At 39.0% G+C, this 18,870-nt stretch overlaps 2 protein-coding genes across 12 annotated transcripts in view; one reads left to right on the plus strand and one right to left on the minus strand.

Annotated features, from left to right (window-relative positions):
* Positions 1-10,123, plus strand: part of ZMYND8 (zinc finger MYND-type containing 8) — a 59,904-nt gene extending 49,781 nt beyond the window's left edge. For 3 of the 10 annotated variants that reach the window (XM_074888742.1, XM_074888744.1, XM_074888746.1), the window contains 5 exons: positions 388-468; positions 1,546-1,624; positions 3,414-3,653; positions 3,821-3,978; positions 5,393-10,123. In XM_074888742.1, the coding sequence (XP_074744843.1) occupies positions 388-468; positions 1,546-1,624; positions 3,414-3,653; positions 3,821-3,978; positions 5,393-5,605 (771 nt within the window). In that variant the 3' untranslated portion in view covers positions 5,606-10,123. Of the gene's footprint in view, positions 1-387; positions 469-1,545; positions 1,625-3,413; positions 3,654-3,820; positions 3,979-4,276 lie in introns of all 10 variants that reach the window. The other 7 variants (XR_012631483.1, XR_012631484.1, XR_012631485.1 and 4 more) reach the window with 7 other exon arrangements.
* A 6,593-nt stretch (positions 10,124-16,716) lies between these two features.
* The window catches only part of EYA2 (EYA transcriptional coactivator and phosphatase 2), a 102,459-nt gene continuing 100,305 nt past the window's right edge, over positions 16,717-18,870 (minus strand). For both annotated transcript variants that reach the window (XM_074887970.1, XM_074887969.1), the window contains exon 16: positions 16,717-17,576. In XM_074887970.1, coding sequence (XP_074744071.1) covers positions 17,496-17,576 — 81 coding nt within the window. In that variant the 3' untranslated portion in view covers positions 16,717-17,495. The remainder of the gene's footprint in view (positions 17,577-18,870) is intronic.

The following is an 18,870-nucleotide window of genomic DNA, read 5'->3' on the forward strand; positions in this document are numbered from 1 at the left end:
ACCCTATGGTCTTGGTGGGATTGTCAGTGGTCAGCAATGTCAGTAAATGTCTTTTTTTTTTTTTTTTTTTGTGTGTGTGTGTGCTTCTTCCTCAAACTCATGGTGTCGGGGTTTGGTTTTTTTTTTTGTAATTTATATCAGTGGCAGTTTCTTGGAAAAATAGAAGGCCAAGCAGTTCACCAGTTCAGGACGCTTAAAAATCAGAGTCCTGATCAAAAGTGTTGTGTTCTGCCTTCTAAATAGTCCTCTAAAAGTAAACCGAGATAAACAGAGAGATATGGGGCATTGTTGATAGTAATATATGTTCACATTAGAGTGACTGAAAGGAAGTGAAAGTGTCGGTATCTATTAAAAAAATACAATTTTTTAATTTATTTTGTCTTTCAGATGATGGATGCCATCAAAGGAACAATGACCGAAATATATAATGATCTTTCAAAAAATACTACTGGAAGTACAATAGCTGAGGTTAGTGTAAGATTAAAATAAATAATACTGCTTGTATTTTAACTTTGAAAGTTGCAAAAAAGTATTTTTATATATAAAAGTACCATATAACTATACTTACAAAGTAGTATATATTGAGACTGTCTAGAGATCCTAATTTCTATGCTGTTTTAGAAGTAATGATTAGAGTGGTGGAGAAAAACACTGAAAAAATATCAGATGGGCTCTAGCCCAGATCCTTAAAGCTTATCTTGAGGATTTAGTTTTATGTCACCTTGTTTAAAATCAGAAATGGAGTAGTTTTTTTGAAAATGTGATTTTTTTTAAACCATGTATTTGTCCACCAGAGGAAGATGATTTAATTTACTTCCAGTGCAGTAGCTTATTCCAGTTATGTGATTATGACCAATTTTTTAATACTTTAAAAAATCCAGTTTAACAGGCTTTGCATTTTTTATGAAATGTTATACATTGCTTTTAATTGTCTTCAAAGTTATCTTTTAAGTATCTTTTAGTATATTTTAAGTGTTTTCTTTAAGCTTGGAAAAAGCAGATTAAACAGTGTAAGCTAAGTATAAATGTGAACAAATAAAGCTCAGAGTTAAAAGTGTGATGGTTTGCTTCTTTTAACCAAAATAAGGAAGTCACAATTTTGAGTAAGGGTATTTGCAGTCCCAATCCACAGTGAACGAATAACTTGCTTTCCTAAGCCTCATCTAGTTAAAAAGAAAAGAAAATAAATGAAATGTCATACTAATAAATACAAACAAAACTGAGGAATAGGTTTTTGATTCCAGTCAGAGGAATTTGAGACTCAGCTAATTTCAGAGGAAGCAAGAGCAAATTTAATAGAAGTGCTTTTTGTTTTCAAACAATCCTGTATATTTTATGGTAAGCAAATCTAGCAAACAAATATTTAGAATAATTCAGACTTTGGTTTGGGGTTTACTCTGGTCTTGTCCTCATGTTAATATGAAGGAACCTTGATGTCAGTGATGATCAGGCTCTTTGCTTTGGGCATGTTTTTCTGTATTGTAATTATGTATTCTACACTGCACCCTGTTTATTATTACTGACTATTAAATTTTTAAAATTTAGATTCGGCGTTTGAGGATTGAGATAGAAAAACTTCAATGGTTACATCAACAGGAACTCTCAGAAATGAAGCATAATCTAGGTATGAATATGGCAGTCCAAAATAATGTGTCAGGCTTCGTCCTAAATAGAAAATCCGAGTGCTTGTAGTATGTATTACCTTCATCGTATGATACTACAAATTGTCCAAGTGAGGGATGGAAAACCTTCTATAATGTGCTGTGCTGATGTTAGCGGACACCTTTTGAGTATGCACAAAGTCACTTCATCTGTGCATATTAAACAACAGCTGTTCAGCCCTCTGAGACAAATTTAGGCTAAAGAGGACTTTTGATAGGACAGAATAACTATTCTATGCATCATTAGATAATTCCTCTTCATGAGATGTTTTATGCTGATTATTTCATACTAGTTCTCACATGAACCAGATTCTGTTACTATAGCCACTGGGAGAACCTGCTTCCTCTGGTATCTTTGTAGATTGTAGCTGACATTTTGGTTCAGATCAGCTGTTGGTGTATATACTTGTTTGTTTATTTAAAGTGAACAGACAACCTTGACAATCTTGGTGCCAGACTGGCAGTGAAATAAAGTCAAAATACTACCTTAAACAGATAAAAGAATACTCCTCCTAGGAGGGGGATTTTCATCTCTACATTCACTCAACCCTATGGGCAGGAAATGAAACCATGATTAAAATGAAATCCCTCTTAAATTATCTTCTTTTAATGCACTGACTGTGGGAAGAAGGTTGCAATTGCGTGATCAAGTCTCCTTTAAGCTGTATGCAGTCCAAACAACCTTAGGACTGTGTAATAGAGTGTCCTTGTCCACTTTTTGACTCTCTTTGCAGACCTCATCTGGAACCGAAGTGAATTAAGGGCTGAATAACCTCATATTAAGACTCATGTCTTTGGTTTATTAGTAACATCTTGCTCTTTCAAATCAGGGTAGACCAGTTTTTCGACTGCTGCAGTCTAGTTATAGCATTCTTCAAAATTACTTGGGTATGGCAACAACTCGTCTGCAACTCACAGAACTGAATGTCTAGGTGTGCTCAGAAATAAAAGAAAAATCCTTCAAACCCTTTGTCACCAGTCTTAAGCTACTGATTTAAATAAACACCTTTAATGGTGTTTTGAAAGTATGTCCACTTCAGTGTTTTTCACAAGACTCAAAGATTCATCCTGAGTCAGGTGGCTAGAATTGGAATGCTTTATTTGTGTTTGCCCACTTCCCTGAAGATTCTGTCAAGCTGTCTTTCACTTGTAGTCACTCATAGTGACTGAGGTATCAGTTTGTAACTGCATTAATAGTGGGTGGCTCTCAGAGCAATCCTGAAGTAAAGCTCAAATTCACAGCTTTATTCACGTAGTGATGAGTTTTTACAACTTTGTCAGTGTCCCTCTTGGAACTTGCACATTTTTCTTTGTAAAGAAACCAAGACACAATGAACAATTGATTTGCTGTTACTTATTTATTAGACAAGAAGAAATACAGTTCTGTGTATTTTCTGAATATTGGAGCAGAACAAAAATTTGGGTTTGTAAAGACAAAGTATGTTAGCAGCAGCTGCATACCGTCTTTTTGTGTTTATGCTGCACCTCGTACACGTGGATTCTGATCCTCTGTGGGACACCTAGAACTAAAGTGTTAAACAAATTGTAATGGTTAAAAATCATGGTGCCAGAATAAGAAAAGAAGATGGAAGACTTTCATTTGTTGAGTAGGTATGAAACAGAGATGCCCAAACTCAGGCAATAGTTGATTGTTAATTTCATGTTGTCCTTAAACTCATGAAATTACTCTTCTGCACCTTGCTCTTGGGGGACTGAAAATGCAAAACTCATCTTTCTTTGCATTTTGAGTAGAACTGACAATGGCTGAAATGCGTCAGAGTCTAGAACAGGAACGAGATCGTTTGATTGCTGAGGTGAAGAAGCAGCTGGAATTGGAAAAGCAGCAAGCAGTGGATGAAACTAAAAAGAAGCAGTGGTGTGCTAACTGCAAGAAAGAGGCCATTTTTTATTGTTGTTGGAATACTAGCTACTGTGACTATCCCTGCCAACAAGCTCACTGGCCTGAGCATATGAAATCTTGCACACAGTCAGGTAATCTTGCTCTGGGTTGTCTGTTTCACGCTGAGGGGTTCAGGTGGGTGGAATACGCAATGACTGAACATTTCTTTGTTTGCATGGGTGCAGATGTGCCTCTGAAGAGTGACCGTGGACTGATACGCATGAGTAGTGGCTACTTTCTCTTTTTTCCTTTATTTTAGCTACTGCAACACAGCAAGAAACAGATACAGAAATCAGCACAGAAACATTAAATAAATCATCCCAGCCCAGTTCAAGTGTGCAGCCTACACCCACAGAAACAGCCAGCACCCCTAAGGAAAAGGAAGGTTCAACTGATAAAAACAAAGAGAGTGTTACAGTGAGTATCATTGTGGTCACTCCAAACAAGAATCATATGTAAGATGTCTCTGAAACCTACCCCTAAAGGCCTCCCTGGATTAGCCAGGAATTTATGACCATTTGCATATTTCAAAGAGTGTGATTTGGGGAGTGAGATAGGGAGTTGTGGTTTTTTTTCTTCATCTTGGCAAAAAAATCTCCTTCTGTCCTCTGGGATAAACCCTTTCCCCTTCACTCATTCCCAGTAAAACCTTGTGTTGGCTTGACTCATCCTTCCAGCCAAAGGGGACTGGACCTCTTTCTCTCTCTCTCTCCAGGACCCATCAGTGTAGCTTCTGGTCTGGATCTTTCGATACAAGTTGCCTTCTGATAAGCAATACTGACTGCAGCACTTCCAAGCCCTTCTTGCCTGGGGGTTCAGAGGCCAAGCTCAAGACCTGCATTCAGATCAACTTACTTTATCACAACAGACTGCCACTAGGGTACCACAATGTTCCATAACACTGATACAACAATTCACCTGGATCTACAGTTAACGGAGCAGTGTGCAGTTACGAAATCCTCCATAGCATCTACTCTGATAGTATTCAGTAGGCAAGGATGAGCAAATGCTCTAATAAAAGGGACTTAACATTGCATATATAGAAAATGTTTATAGAGAAGATTCTGCTTTATAGGTAGGGCTTGACTATTAGCAATTTCAGCATCGTTTTTCTTCTGCCCTTGCAAGATTTATTAAATGAAAAATTTTAGGGGGGGGCTGATCCTTCAAACCCTTAACACATGATCCCCCACATCAGTAGGAGCCTTGTTGTATTTTAAGATATTAAAAGCAAACTAATTTTGTAGTATTGTGATTCCAGCATGATGTCTCATTGAGATAGTCCTATAGAATTGGGAAGCATAGTAAACTAGAGAGCTGTGTTCATTTCTTGACACTTTTGCTACTGTCTGGTGTTAGACCTCTGGGCTTGACATGTCATCTAAGGGAGTAACTGGGGAAACAGATTTGAAGAGGGAAAAAGGATGTGCTGTTCCACCTGAATGCTTTGGTGAAGTTAGTTAAACTCTGGCTCAGTCAATGTTCATGTGCATTGTTTGTGGCAGCACAACCATTGTATTACTGGGGAAAGAGGGATGGGAGAAAATCAGTTACCTGAAACTTTTGCCAGGGAATATTCCAGTTATACAAACCTGGAATTGCTTTCACATAGATGTTCTACCTGAAACATCATGCTGTATACATTGATCATGTTCATAATTTGAATTTTGTTTTATTAACAAAAAAGTAACCTGTGAATTCATTAAGATGCAAATTTTTAACACAAACAAAACATCCAACATAAATTTCATATTATAATAATAATAACAACTAGGTGGAATTTATGTAAAAGCTGAGACTTCTACTGAGGTTGCCTGTGCTGTCTCTGCAGATAGCAACAGGTGTGACAAGCAACCAGCCTATAAAACTGGTCCAGGTACCGCAGACCACCACCTATATTCCAACTACTCAACCCACAATTGTAAGTACAATATCATCATTTAAAGTCTGCAGTAGTACTGTTCCTGGCATTAAAATTGCTCAGTTATTTCTGGGGGGTTGTCTCCGTCTGCTGTTCTATCAAGATATGAATTCACTGGTATAGTCTCAACTTGCAGTGCAAAATGACGTATTTTGCTGTGCAACATTCCACCCTTTCATTTCGACATCCATTATTACAGGGATTCAGAAACTGTCATTAAGTATAACAAAGGCACTGAGGACAGTCAGACTTCCATTTTACATTATTGTTAGTTATTTGTCTGTTTCATGTATATACTTGACCACAAGATCAATGTAAATATATAGAATTAATTTTAAATATCTTTTAAATATCTTTTGTCTATGGTATCCTAAAGAGTTTTAATTAATTCTGAGCTATGCTTGATATTCCTGTGACATCTCAGTAACTATGAAAGAAAATATGCATTCATCAGTGGTGTATATCCCATGCAGTCTTGCACATTAGTGTTATGAAATTATGAGAAATAGCATTGGAATCAGACCTGGGTTTTTCCATCAAAGACTTAACCAAGGACACTTGAATTCCCTAGTGTCAGTCACAGGAGATGGGACAGAAGCGAGTTAGATTTTTTTTTTCTTTTTGTATTTTATGCATCACAATATCCCACTATTTCCACTGGTCATGTTCTGCAGTGCTTACTTCAGAGTCAGCATGGCGTCTGCGCTGAGCTGCTTCTTACCAAAAGGAAATTCGCTGATACTGCGCTGGCAGCGGAACGGCACGCTCTGTCTCAGTGCGGGGTTCAACAGAGAAGCCCGTGTCTGGATAACTTCAGTTAATTTTCTGGCTGAAGTTAGATAATTTATAATAGTAACTATGTACTAATGTAACAGTGTACCTTCATCTCACTGTGCTTGTGAGGCCTAATTTGCTATAGAAGTTGCTCTGTCTTTCTCTCTCCCTGTGTACGCACACCCACGTGCGTGCGTGCACACGCCCTGCCCCAGCTGCGGGATACACACCTGTGTGTATGTCTGTGACCACACGCACACATACAGACAGTATTTCATAGCCATTATATTCCACACAAATGTTACTGCTCTTCGTGGGGATCATGACTTTTCACATTCCTAGCAGCGTTTTAACTCATTTTGTCTCAACTGAGAGCACTGTGCACCTTTGCAGCATTGGCCCTAAGTTGCTTGGACTGAATTACCATAACAATAAGGTTTTATATGTGTTTTAAAATCAAATAGCAACCATCAAAGACGTTAGGCTCTTTTGTGAATAGCTGAGAGGTTGTAAGATCACAAGGTGGTTTTGTGTAATACTCAGAAGAATGGCAGTTACCTTCATTGGTTTTCTGTAATACGAAGTGTACTGAGTTATGTAAAGCATAATTGGAACGTCTGAAAGGTTTCAACCTTTATTTGTGCATGTTTAAAACTTTGTACACATTTGCATTAGTCTTGCACAGCTACAGACACCTCTGTATTCTAATGACTGCACGTGCAATTTAAATAATTTTAAACCTTAGTGCATGTTTAATGTGTATGCAAAATGTACATATGTGTAAAACTGGCAGAGGTGGAAAATTTACCTCTCAGGGAATGATCTTAACACATTTAAGGAGTCTCGCACATTCCATATCCCGATCGCTGTAAGAACTGAAACTTTTTTTTTTTCATTTGTGTAAGTGTGTATATTTGAAAGGTGACTGTGGCAACCTTAATTTCCCCACCTGTAGTACTAACAGTGACTTACATAATGGCTTCTTTAGGGTTCAGTTTGCACTTTGTGTCCGACTAGGAATTTCTTCCTCTGAACAACTTCCAGTGTATCTTCTGGGTACCATTTCCAATGAACCCTCTACACATCTGAAATCATTACAAAATGGCAGTAATCTTGCATTTATTTAGCAGATTGGTTCCATGTTTGGTTTTTATTCTTTCTGCAGTTAAAATAATGTACAAATACGAATTCATCGTCTTTGCATTCCAGGGAATGGAAAGAGTAGGCTTCTGGAAGGCAGACTTTGTCACAAAGGAGCCGATAAACACTCTAGGCTGTAATCCATCTCAGTAGGGATACTGACAGTCTTTGTTGAATACCATTAAGACACTAATGTGGTTTCTTAAAACAGTGTGGGGAAACATTGGGCTGCAGTGAACTTGTATTTCTTCTTCCGTGTTCTCTCTGGAATGTCACACTGCCATCAGGGGGAAGATCTCTGCATCCCTTTCAGAGTCCTCAAAATCTCACTTCCTGTTTCTTCCACAAAATATTGTGAACTGAAATGGATGCATTTGTTTGATCAGCAGTTGTGCATCACTGGAATTGTATCAAAACATACTTGCAGTTTGTATGGTACAGACATTTCTAGACTTTCTCACATTTTTGGAGGAAGGTTAAGATACAGACTTAAGATTCAATAAATCCTTTTCCAGATCTTCCAGAGTGATGTGACCTTGACCAGATTGTTTAACATTCTTGTGCCTTTGTCTCTGCATCTGTAGAATCAATTCCCACCTATAGAGATGTCCTGAAACTTCATTTGTCGAGATTTATAAATCACAATCTGTATGATGGAAGTGAAAAGTTTATTCTATATTAATATTTTTACAGGGTGTATAAGACAGTTCCCAGTAATGCTGATGTTTTTGTTATTGATTTGTGCAAAAGTTAACTTAAGTACTTTTTTGTTCAAATGGATGTTCTTTGTTCTCTTCTGTGTAGACTGAATGCATGGGGGAGTTCCTTTTGGGGAAAAAGATTTAAGTAATGTGTAACAAGAATATACTTATAAGCAAGGGTATTTTTGTACTCCAGTTTGTTTTGTCAAAACTTTTTCAAATTACAAAGGATTTTCTTAGCCCTATTTCCTCTTCTCATGTGTTAGTTTGGGGAAAATACATAACTGGATGTAACTATGAAAACCTAACTCTCCAAGCACAGACAGAGTGTGTACAGTACCTATAGGACCACCTGTCCCTGTAATTATATAGTAGTAATAATAATACAGAAAAACTCTTGGCTATAGAAAAGTAATACACTACCTTCTACCCTGGAATGAGGTAATATTGCGGTAATAAAGGTATTAATTCTTGCACAGAATTGGAACTTGTTCTGGATTTTCCCTGGAAAATAAATCTCTATTTCTGTGGTCATGTTTATGTGACCTTTAACATAACAATATGTTTCTCTTGGTTTTAATCCACAGACCATTCCTGTAGTGGTAAGTCCTTCTGCTGGGACAGTGGCAATGAGAACTGGAGTTCAGTATGTTCAGACCACAATGCCAGTCCAAGTACGAAGAGTCTAACTGCTAACAAGAAGTCCATACAATTGTTGGAATAAATAAATCTAATAGAAATGTGAAAAATAAACACAGTTCTTTGGATTAACCTCAAAGGTTCAGACTTTAGCTTTGTATATGTGTACAAAGCATTAACTACACTACATTAATGTAAAGCATTAGCGCTGGCTTAGAAAAGCTGAGGACAGGTAAGATCCATATTAAATCTATGCTTCTTTTGTAAATAATGTACAATTTGTGGATGTCATTAAAGTTAGAGTACCATCTCCTTTTTATATTTGTATTGACTTTAACTTATAAAGAGTGTTTGAAGTTGGAAAAGGAAGGTTTAAAACAGCCTTATCACAAGCTAACACTGAAAACTGGTCTTGGGAAACTGCAGTTACGCATCAAACAATGTAATCATGAGAATCTGAACAACTTCACTTGCATTTGGATTGAAAAAAATTTCTGCACTTTGAAACTCTTGTAGAATTTCCTTGAGCAACCAAGTGATGAAGGGTATCTTTTTTCAGTTAATTGTATTAGGCAAATTACAACATTTCCAATCTCTGAACCTGAAGTACATAAAGATTTACATTGTTTTTACAATGACCAGACTGTTAAAATTTATGTTGTTTACAGATTAAAATTAAGTTAAAATTTCATACAGTCTAATATCGGAAAAGTTGGAAAGTGTAATACCAGCTGGTTGTAGCATGATTTCTGATCACTGATATCAAAGTTTGAGAAAAGCAAAGTTTGTTCTGGTGCTTCACAGTTCAGTTTTCTTTTTTAAAAAAATCCTCCAAAAGGACTTTGAACAAGAACTAGGTGTGGAGAAAAACGTGGATTGGGGAAACATGGGCAAAGGACTTTTGATGCTGGGCCAGAGCATGTATTATTTATATGATGGAATTTATGTTTTTATGTAAGCATGAAACAGTACAGTATGAGAGAAAGTAACCCATGAAAATGCTGTCTGTTACACTTATACTGTAGTACCATTTTGTATGTTGTGTAAAACGAAAGCATTGAACAAAGCAAAGGTGATGTATGTATATGAGAAAATTAATTGTATGATATCATTCCAGTACATTCTGTTGTACATTTTAGTCATGTTGATTTCTCCCATTGTTTATAAAATAATGCGGTTTGTACAGTCTCCAGCTAGTACCCATATTAGAGGGAAAAAAGTATTAGAAGAAAAAAAGCGAGAACAGAATATTCGTGAATTGCAGTTGTGTCAAAAATAGCCTAGCTGGCCTTATTTGTGAAGCATAATTGCTTTTAGCATATGGAAGTATTTTTTCACATTTTCTTTGTATAAAATTTGTATTAAACTTAAATATCTTTTTTGACAATTGTGTTTCTTTGTGACTAAGACAGGTGACACACACGATATGCTTTGGGTTTCTCCAATTTTTCAAGAAACTTCACAATTTTTTTATTAAACTGTTTTAGAAGAATGTTCTGTGTTCCTGGATTTCCAGTTTCATTTCAATCTGGATGAATGTTCATTTCTGCACAGTCTCCAGATCACAGATAATTTCACTTATGTTGGGATCTTCTGTCTCAGATCTTTGGTGGGACCTTTGAATCCAAGACTGTCAAATTTGAGAAAAAACAAAGCAGCGTTGGCAGTCTGGCAATAAGCCATTTATGTATAAAACTCAGCAGCATCCATTTTCTCTCGGTTTTCACAGCAGCAAAGGTCCATTGCTTGTTGGGTAACATTTATGCATTGGTTGGATTGGGGTTGACCAATATGCACAGTCTTGTTAGGTGTATTTGTGGGTTAGAAATGGGGACGTCCATGATGAGTACGGTTGTAGCCCTCGGAGAGGGCATGAATTGGGCAAGACTGCTGTGTGTGTCTTAATTATCTGTTAGAAGAAACAGGGAGTTAATGAAATAGCTCTCCGTAAAGTCTTACTATGAATATTGTCTTAAAGTTCCTACTCCTGCATTTGTAAAACAACTTAAGTTAATGTTCCCAGTGCTGCTGTTTAAAGAAAAGCACAAATCTTGAAAGCTTGAAATGATGTTGTGGCCTTCCCCATGTAATTTGAATGCTGGTATCGCTGGAACAAGCTCTTGTGTTAGGAGAAAAAAGGAAAGAGATGAACAAGTAAAAAATTGTTCTAGGAAACGACACGGCTTTCTAAAGCCTGTTTCAACCTGTGTTTTTTTTCTTTTAATGGGCATTTTTTTTTCTATGAGTTGTTTTCTTTCCTCATGTGAAATAATAGGTGACCAAATGCTAGTAAAGGTTTATATAAATATAAAATAGTAACTCAATGAGAGTTATCAGGTCAAGATCCAAGATACCATCTTGGATGTTCTGGTGACTATTTTTTCCACATTTTAGTTAGTTGTGGTATGAAGTTCATTGTTTTTCTGAAGATTGTTTTGTGGTGACTAAAGTGAAGGAAGAACGCATCTCTGGCTTGGACGTTATGAGAGGAGATGACACTGATGTGATACGAATTTAAAAGACAGGCTGCAACTTTATTTAATATATGATCGAATACCACGACTAGGCATAACGCCTGTGTCAAGAGTATCCCTCCACGCTGTGTAGTGTGTCCCTTGTTTATCTCAGAACCAAATTTGGGAAAAATTACTGTGCTGGGTCTGGAATTTTTAGCTCTTTCCAATGGTGAAGGTTCATCGGTTGCGGTACCTGACTCAGTCCTGGCTTGAAGTCAGAGTCTGAATGGCTGTCCTTTCGTCGTCCAGCTGCAACGGGTGATGCCAGTGATCAGCTGTTGTGTTGATGGGGGCTGGGGGTAGTACCCTGTAAATAACGAAAAGCCTCTTTGGCCGTATACCATCCTGTGAAAACTTGTTTTCACCTTTCAGCTACAGGCACTGCGTGTCCCTCAGATTTGCCATCCTCTCTTATAACCTACTGAAAGATATGTGGGCATATTACTGCTGATTCCTCCGCTTTGGAGACAAAATTAACTTGTCTTGGAGTTTGAACTTTGAAATCTCTGCATTATTGTTATCTCCCATTATCACCTGGGCCTTCAGTTAGGAGATTGATGCTGGTGTTCCTTATCAGGGTGAGTTGACTCCAGAGCTTTACCAAGCTGTGGCAGTGTTTTCCGAGTTGTAGTGTCACTTCAGGTGGGTAGGTTTTGTTTTAGCCCCCCAGATGGTATCATCTGGATGGAGTTGCCATAGCAGGTTTCATCACAGGAGCCTGATGTTGGCGCAGGGGTGTGAGGACCAGACATAGGCGTTGCACTTAAGTGCTCCAGTAGCCACAGCCTGGCTGCTGGTTCTGGCTGCAGAGAGGCCGTTACGGTCAAACTGGAGCTTTGTGGGCTGGCTACGAATGCAGGGTTAAAGGTTTGTCATCAGCTGTGCTGTCACCTTCTCGTGCTGGTGCTTGCCAAATTAGCTTTTCAGGGCTTAAGTCACAGATGTGGTTAAATTGCAGAGGAACACAGAGCAGCCATGAGGAGTGCCGTCCATGCGGAGCCGTGGGCTCCTACGTTTTTCATCCTCCTCAGTGCAGATGTGTCAGCTCGGGGGGGTGCTGCAGGTTCTGCTATCCACGCGCTGTCGAGGCTCGTCTGCAGCCCGCTGAATGCTGGCATTCCATCCCTTAGAGGTAGAACCATGGGACTGAAATCCCCTCTGAAAAGTTAGCCTTCCTTTGTGAATCAGAGAGGCTAGTTTTTAAAACGATTGTATAACTACACCTTAATTGAAGGCATTTTAGAAACAATGAGATTTCTATTTTTCTTCTCTTTTAAAAAACCATTTTTATACAACATACCACTCAAGTACTTGCCCAGTGTTAGCCCTGCTATGCATGCTTTATCTCTCCAGTTGTGTACCTCGTAGGAAAATGGCTAAATGCTGAGAATTTGGGTTTCTTTACCTAACGCTTATCAGGTAAGACGGCTGTGACTCCAGAATTCTGAAATGGACCTCACAAACCAAGATTTTGTCAGGCCACTGTCTGGGGGAGGAATGAGGTGTCTGGCATATTCCTGCTTTGTGGGGTTTACTGTGAAGCCCAGCTGCCCTCGGGTGGTCACACGGGAGAACTGCATGAAAAAAATCAGTACAGGAAATGGGTAAAATAATGCAATTGCAGTGTGCCCTTCCATCCCCAATGATAACATGTATTTTTGCAATTATATTCTTTGCAGTTTTCTGGTTATTTGACAAAATTCTGTATTCTGTTGTTGCATCTGAACTCTTCAAAGCTGGGCAAGGGCAAAATGTAATTTCTGTCAGAGCAGTTTTCAGAAATGGTTCAGATCCAGGTTCTGGTTTACCAGAATGACTAGAAGTTTGAAGACAAAAGACCCAAGAAGATACTATCTTCTGGTGCGTGTCATCTCAATGGCTTTTTTGGTTGTTAAGAGCTACATTTACTTTGTGTTGCACTCCTTGACTTACCAGAAGTGGCAGCTGATGGCAGACGGGTGGAAAGACCCCAAGGATAAGGCTAATGGGGCAGGCAGGGGCGGTGGGGGGGGTGCTGGTGGGGAAGAAGTATTTTGTTCAGCCTTTCACCTGAAAAGGATGTAGGGAAAAGCAGGTGGGTGGTGTGGATCAGTCCCTGCAAAACTCAGAGTCAGGCTTTTGCAAAAGGAGCATGTTATGTGGGTGCAGTGTGGCAGCTCACTCTGTATAGGCTCCAAGGATGTCTATATACATGCATACTGCGCATCAAGGCACGCTGAGCTAGGAAACGTACCTGAGCTGTTATTTGACATTATGAAAACTGCAGTGTTTCAAATAACGTCAGGGGACTGTCAGTACTCGTGGTGCTCTTACAGCAATAAATCCCTCTGCATACTTGCAGTAAATCAGCATTTGATACTCCATCCTTTCTAAAAAGCATGTAACAAGTAAATTACTGCCCTTAATTTCATAATAATAATGCAAGGATAAAGTAGGTCAGATTTTTCTCCTGTCTCAGAGAAATTTCTGGCCCAAATAGGAAACCTGCCTTGTTCAAATTTTTCATTCATTTTTCTGGGAAATTACTGAAAATGCAAACAGTGAACATGCTGTGAGTCTGCAGTAGCCTGGAAAGTACCTTTAAAGTGCTGTAAAATATTTTATAAACAGTTTGCAGTGTGTGCCTTTGCCATTAATTTCTGTTATAGAAGACAAAATACTCCGTCTGCCTTGCACTGTTGGGAGGAAAAAACCCAAACAACCCCAAATCAGCAGCTGCTCCTGAGGAAAAAACAGAATCTGGTTTCTTTCCTTGATTGCAGCCTTGCCAGATTGATGGGGGAGGCTTTTTGCTGTTTCTGATGGGCTTTTCAGCAAGTGTACATTGTGCTTCTCTGGACAGACTAAAAAGGAGGCAGCGCAGAGGCCGCGGTAGCTTGGCGCAAGGCTGCTGCTCTGATCGTCAGGTGTTACCTCAGTCCTAACTGCTTTGGTCACTCTGTCCCAAGCTGGTGGGAGGTTATACACCCCCTGCCAACCCTTTGCTTTGCTCTGGTTTATAATACCTGCTGTCTGCCTGAAAATTATTTGATTTTTCATCCTTCAGGAACAGGGTCCCATGTGGCTCTTCTGCTCTGCTACAGCTGAACACAAATTAACATTTTTAAGGGGTTTGCATGACATGATTTGAGGTACAGATTGCTACCACTTTCAGTGTTAGCATTTGAAGTCCCAGATTTTTCAGAAATGGCCTGCTGCACCCAGCCTACCAGGTGAGACTCTACTTCCTTTACAAAAGACTATGAAACCTCTTAAGATTATGGCATAGAAAGGATCTGAACATGAAATTATGGGAACATCAGCAAGCAGTAACAGGTAGTTTTAAAAACCTGTTTTCTTTTGCTCTGCAGCATTGTATTCATATTTGCTATCTATAAGGAAATGATAGAGCAAAGGATATCTTGGAAATGTGATGAAAGTCATGTCAGTGTACATATGGTGTCAGGTTTTTTTTTCTTGTTTGGGAAAGTATTTTGGTCCTTGAAGTGTAAGATAGGAGCTGTGACAGCAGCTACTGTGCCCTCAAGCTTACAGTCCCCTTCAAGACTTCAACCCATATTATCTCGCCAGTCTTTCATGTCCCCCTTTCCATTTAAGATACAAAAGGTCTGTATTACAGAGGTCCAGACATGTACTAATGTACTAAACATTTTTTGACAGAATAGATTTTGCTATGGGCTACACATTTCAGTAATGGTACTAACATGACTTACTTGGTTTGTTCACCTTGGATTCAGCTTTACTTGTTTGGGAACCTTGTCACATCACAGCCGTACTCTAGTCTGGTTAGTGATGTGACTAAGAAAGGATTTTATCCTGTAACAATGTAGAAATACATAAGAACACAAGTGAAAGAGCTGAGCAAGACTGGTATGTATGTCTGCGTCTGTTCCCAGTCCTTTTGTATGTTTATGAATAAAAAGTTGTTAGGGATCCCTCTTCTAGCCATCACAGACTGCCTGGAACAGTAAATCCTGAGTGAGAGATGAACATGTGCCACAACAACTGTAAGGAAGTGAAGTGGTATGCAAACAAGTGTTCCTAATGCTGGTGTACACCACCCTCATCAGCTGTGTTACCTGTGGGTAAGTAAGGAGGAACATGGAGAAATCATTTATAGCAGTGGTATGTGGAGCACAAGCAGGCACTAGCAGAGAACAGGCCCAAAGCTCTGCTAAGAGCTTTGGAGACAGAAACAGAGCTTGAGAGTCTTTAAATACATTCAGAAAGCAAAATCTTCTAAGAAGCTTTACAAAAAAAAAAAAAAAATCAGTACTTGGATAATTGACTCAATTAAGGCAGGTGTTAAATTTGGAATTTCAAGGAAGAGCAATTAGCTGATTGACAGGGTGTTAAAAGCTAAAGTTGTGCTTTCTTAGGAGTCTGCCATCCCTGGCATTTGTTCCTCTTTCAAAGGTTTTATTTACCGGTGTGCTTATCTTGCGAGAATCAGTCAATTCTCCATTGAGTTTGATGTCCTTGACTTGTGATAAAACTTCCTATTTGGGACAGTCTCCCAGCTGGAAAACCCTGAGGGCAAAATTCTGCTAGACTTGCTTCTCAGCAGGCCCGGAGACAAGCAACACCTCTGCTAGAAAAACCACATTTTGTTTTGTGTTGTACTCAGCCCAGAGAGCAGCTCTTCGCAAATGCCTCCAAAGCATGTACTTCAAGGACGTTTTTGGTCGTGCCTGCTGTTGACAAGTGTAACTAACATGTTTTACAGCTGCTGCATGGCTGCTACCTTTTGAGCCAAAGACTGAGATCAGATTATTTCGAGATCATATTTGCTGTTTTAGTTTGGCAGAAAATCCCGTCGGATCTAGCAGTGAGTCTGTTTCCCGAGGTAAATGTTTTTAGACGTTAGGAGTTTCACTCAGGCTTGTGTAGCACTTGTGTCACACTTGTAACTTGTGTAACTCTTACTTGTTTGATCTTGATTCACACATGATAGATAAGGGGATTGTATTACTTGCTGCATCTCTCTCTCTAACACCTTGTTCCAGGGAGGCTCTGATCCTTCTGGGTTATTTGGTGCCACATCAAGCAAGAATGAGCAGTTTTGAAATTGAATCAGAGATTCATCCAGGCCCAGAGAACTGAAATATTTTGACAACAAGAATTAACAGCCAGCTCAGCAGAAATCCTAAAGCTGAAGCTTACTTGTAGATGCATTTATTTACATAAAAATAAATATGCACAGCTGCAATATTTGCTTGCCCTTCATCTTCCTTTGCAGGACAAGTTAGATGTGCTGAGTGCCCACGTTCTCTCCCAGTGGACAGAGTCTCTGCCCCACTGACAGACAGAATGGCTGGCTACAGACTCCATTTTGCAGGCGAGGGGCTCTGTTCAGAGTCCTTCTAACCTAACCCCAGCTTGAAACAGGGAGTATGTATTCTACATATACCTCTAGATCCAACAGTGGCTGGAGAGAAGAGAAGGCAGGTAATCTAGTCCCCCAAAATGTAAACATGTTTTTATTTAATGCCTTTCACTCATCACAAGGTACTTTTTCCCCACCCCCAACCCCCAAAACCAAGATGGCAGCATAAGGCACCGTGTAGACACATGCACAGTCCACATACCATCTATGTAAGATTTAAAAACACAGCTATAGTTCTTATCAACAGTACCATGTGTCCTTATTATTAATGTACACAATATGATTTTTCCCCAGAGTTTGTTCTGGAGAAATGAACTATTAATTTAGAATGGTAAGACTCTCCCCACCCACCCACCCCAAAAAGCCAGATTAAAAACACAGGTACAGAGCTTAATACCAGAGTAATGAGATTAGTTCATAAATTAAAAAAATACAAAAAAAAAAAAAAATCAACAGTTTCACTCTTATTTTCAGAAGGTCCCATGTGATGTGATGTACTGTGCAGAGACTCCTTAATATGTCCTCTTCCCCTTTCAAAAGCAAGAAAACTGACAAGTAGACCCAAGACATCTAGTCTTTGTCACTGATGGCAAAAAGGCAGTTACAGCTTAACCATATGACTGCAGGATCCCCAGCGAGTTATCTGAAGGCTTTTCCTCTGTCCAAAGGAAGAAGGACTTGATACAATGTTCTTTGGCTGCAAGTTCTTAAAGGCTTCCACTGAAAGGGTTCTCCTTCAAAAAAAAGAAAAACTGCAGTTGCTGTGGGATTTTTTTACTAAGAAAATGTTGAGGAATAGGTGGAACCGATGTAATAGTTTGAGTGAAGCCCTCACAGTGCTAAGATGTTGGGGTCTGCTACAAATATTCAAGTTCCAAGGCGTGCCGAAGAGCTTCCAGGTCAGCGTGACAAGAGATTCTCCAGAATGGCATGTTGTGCTAGAGTGAAACCAAAAGAGGGTATTTTTTGGTTTTTGTTTAATACTGAGATCAAAACAACTTTCTTAGTTTGCACCCTCAGGAACAGAGCTTTGTACTTGGACCACCAGGTTGTCACGGTGTCACAGGCAAGGAGGTTCATCTTAGAGAGGAAGGAAGGAAGGAAGGGAGTGGGAAGTGTCTATTTACTGATATGTTTCTTCTATGCAGAGAGGAAAACAGATCCTCCACAATTTAGGAGCGTTCTGCTTCAGAGATGACGGAGGATGCAGGCTGACTTCCTGAATGTACTAGCTACTAAACTTTCCTATTTTTTGTTCATGGATTAATTAGAAATGTTTCTAGCACTGCGGTATTTCTAGAAACAATTTCAGGTGAACAACACTAGTGAAAGCTGTTGTCAGTGCTGCAGAGACAAGTAAATGGTATGTATCATAAAAGGAAGTTATTTATAAAAACATAAACAAAAGAATAAAATACCACACAGAGTCAAAATGCTTTCTAACAATTTCCTTCCCTAGTTAACTGAAACAGTAGGTCACACTGCATTTTCTGGAAATGTAGGAACTGGTATCATTGCTCAGATCAATTACTCATTTAGTGTAACACTGCTGCCTCAGAGAAAGGTGTGATAGGCTTATTAGACAGCCTGTCCCAAAAAAACTTTCCTAATTCCTGTTTTTGAGAGACTTATCTTACATTCTTCTGCTGCCTCCCTGTTTTTCAATTTATATTTACTGTGATAAATCTGAAGTAACGTATACAAATGTCCAAGTTCTAACCAGCCAGTTCCACTTGAAATCTTCACATCCAGACAAAATCTGGAAAGGCCAACTACCTGCGACCTACTATATCTTCTTTGTAATATCCTGATTACTTTCTTGAAAATTGTGACTATACTCTAGGAAAACAAGACTTGCACCTGAAGGAGGAGAAAGTACCAACTTTTGAACAAGTTGCAGGGGACTTGACATGGAAATTGTCATCTGGTAAGGTACAAACAGTACCCTGAAAGCATCACTGTAACAAAACAGTTCTGCAATCATTAGCAGTAGCTATGATCCTGGTGGTTGTGTGCAACCTCAGAACAATCAGAACTTGCTTTTAGATGTGAAATACAACTTTTCTTGGTATTTTCCAGTTCCAGAACAGTTAAAGCAGTACTTTTGATCAAAGACACAGCTCATTTCTGCACTTAGATTCTGCAATAACATTTGGGATTTGAATTTTCTTAGCTTCCTCACAAAATACCAGTCTCTGTACAGTCAGTGGTATGTATGCAGTAGCAAAAGTA

This window comes from Strix uralensis, chromosome 18, assembly GCF_047716275.1.
Source record: "Strix uralensis isolate ZFMK-TIS-50842 chromosome 18, bStrUra1, whole genome shotgun sequence".
NCBI lineage: Eukaryota > Metazoa > Chordata > Aves > Strigiformes > Strigidae > Strix > Strix uralensis.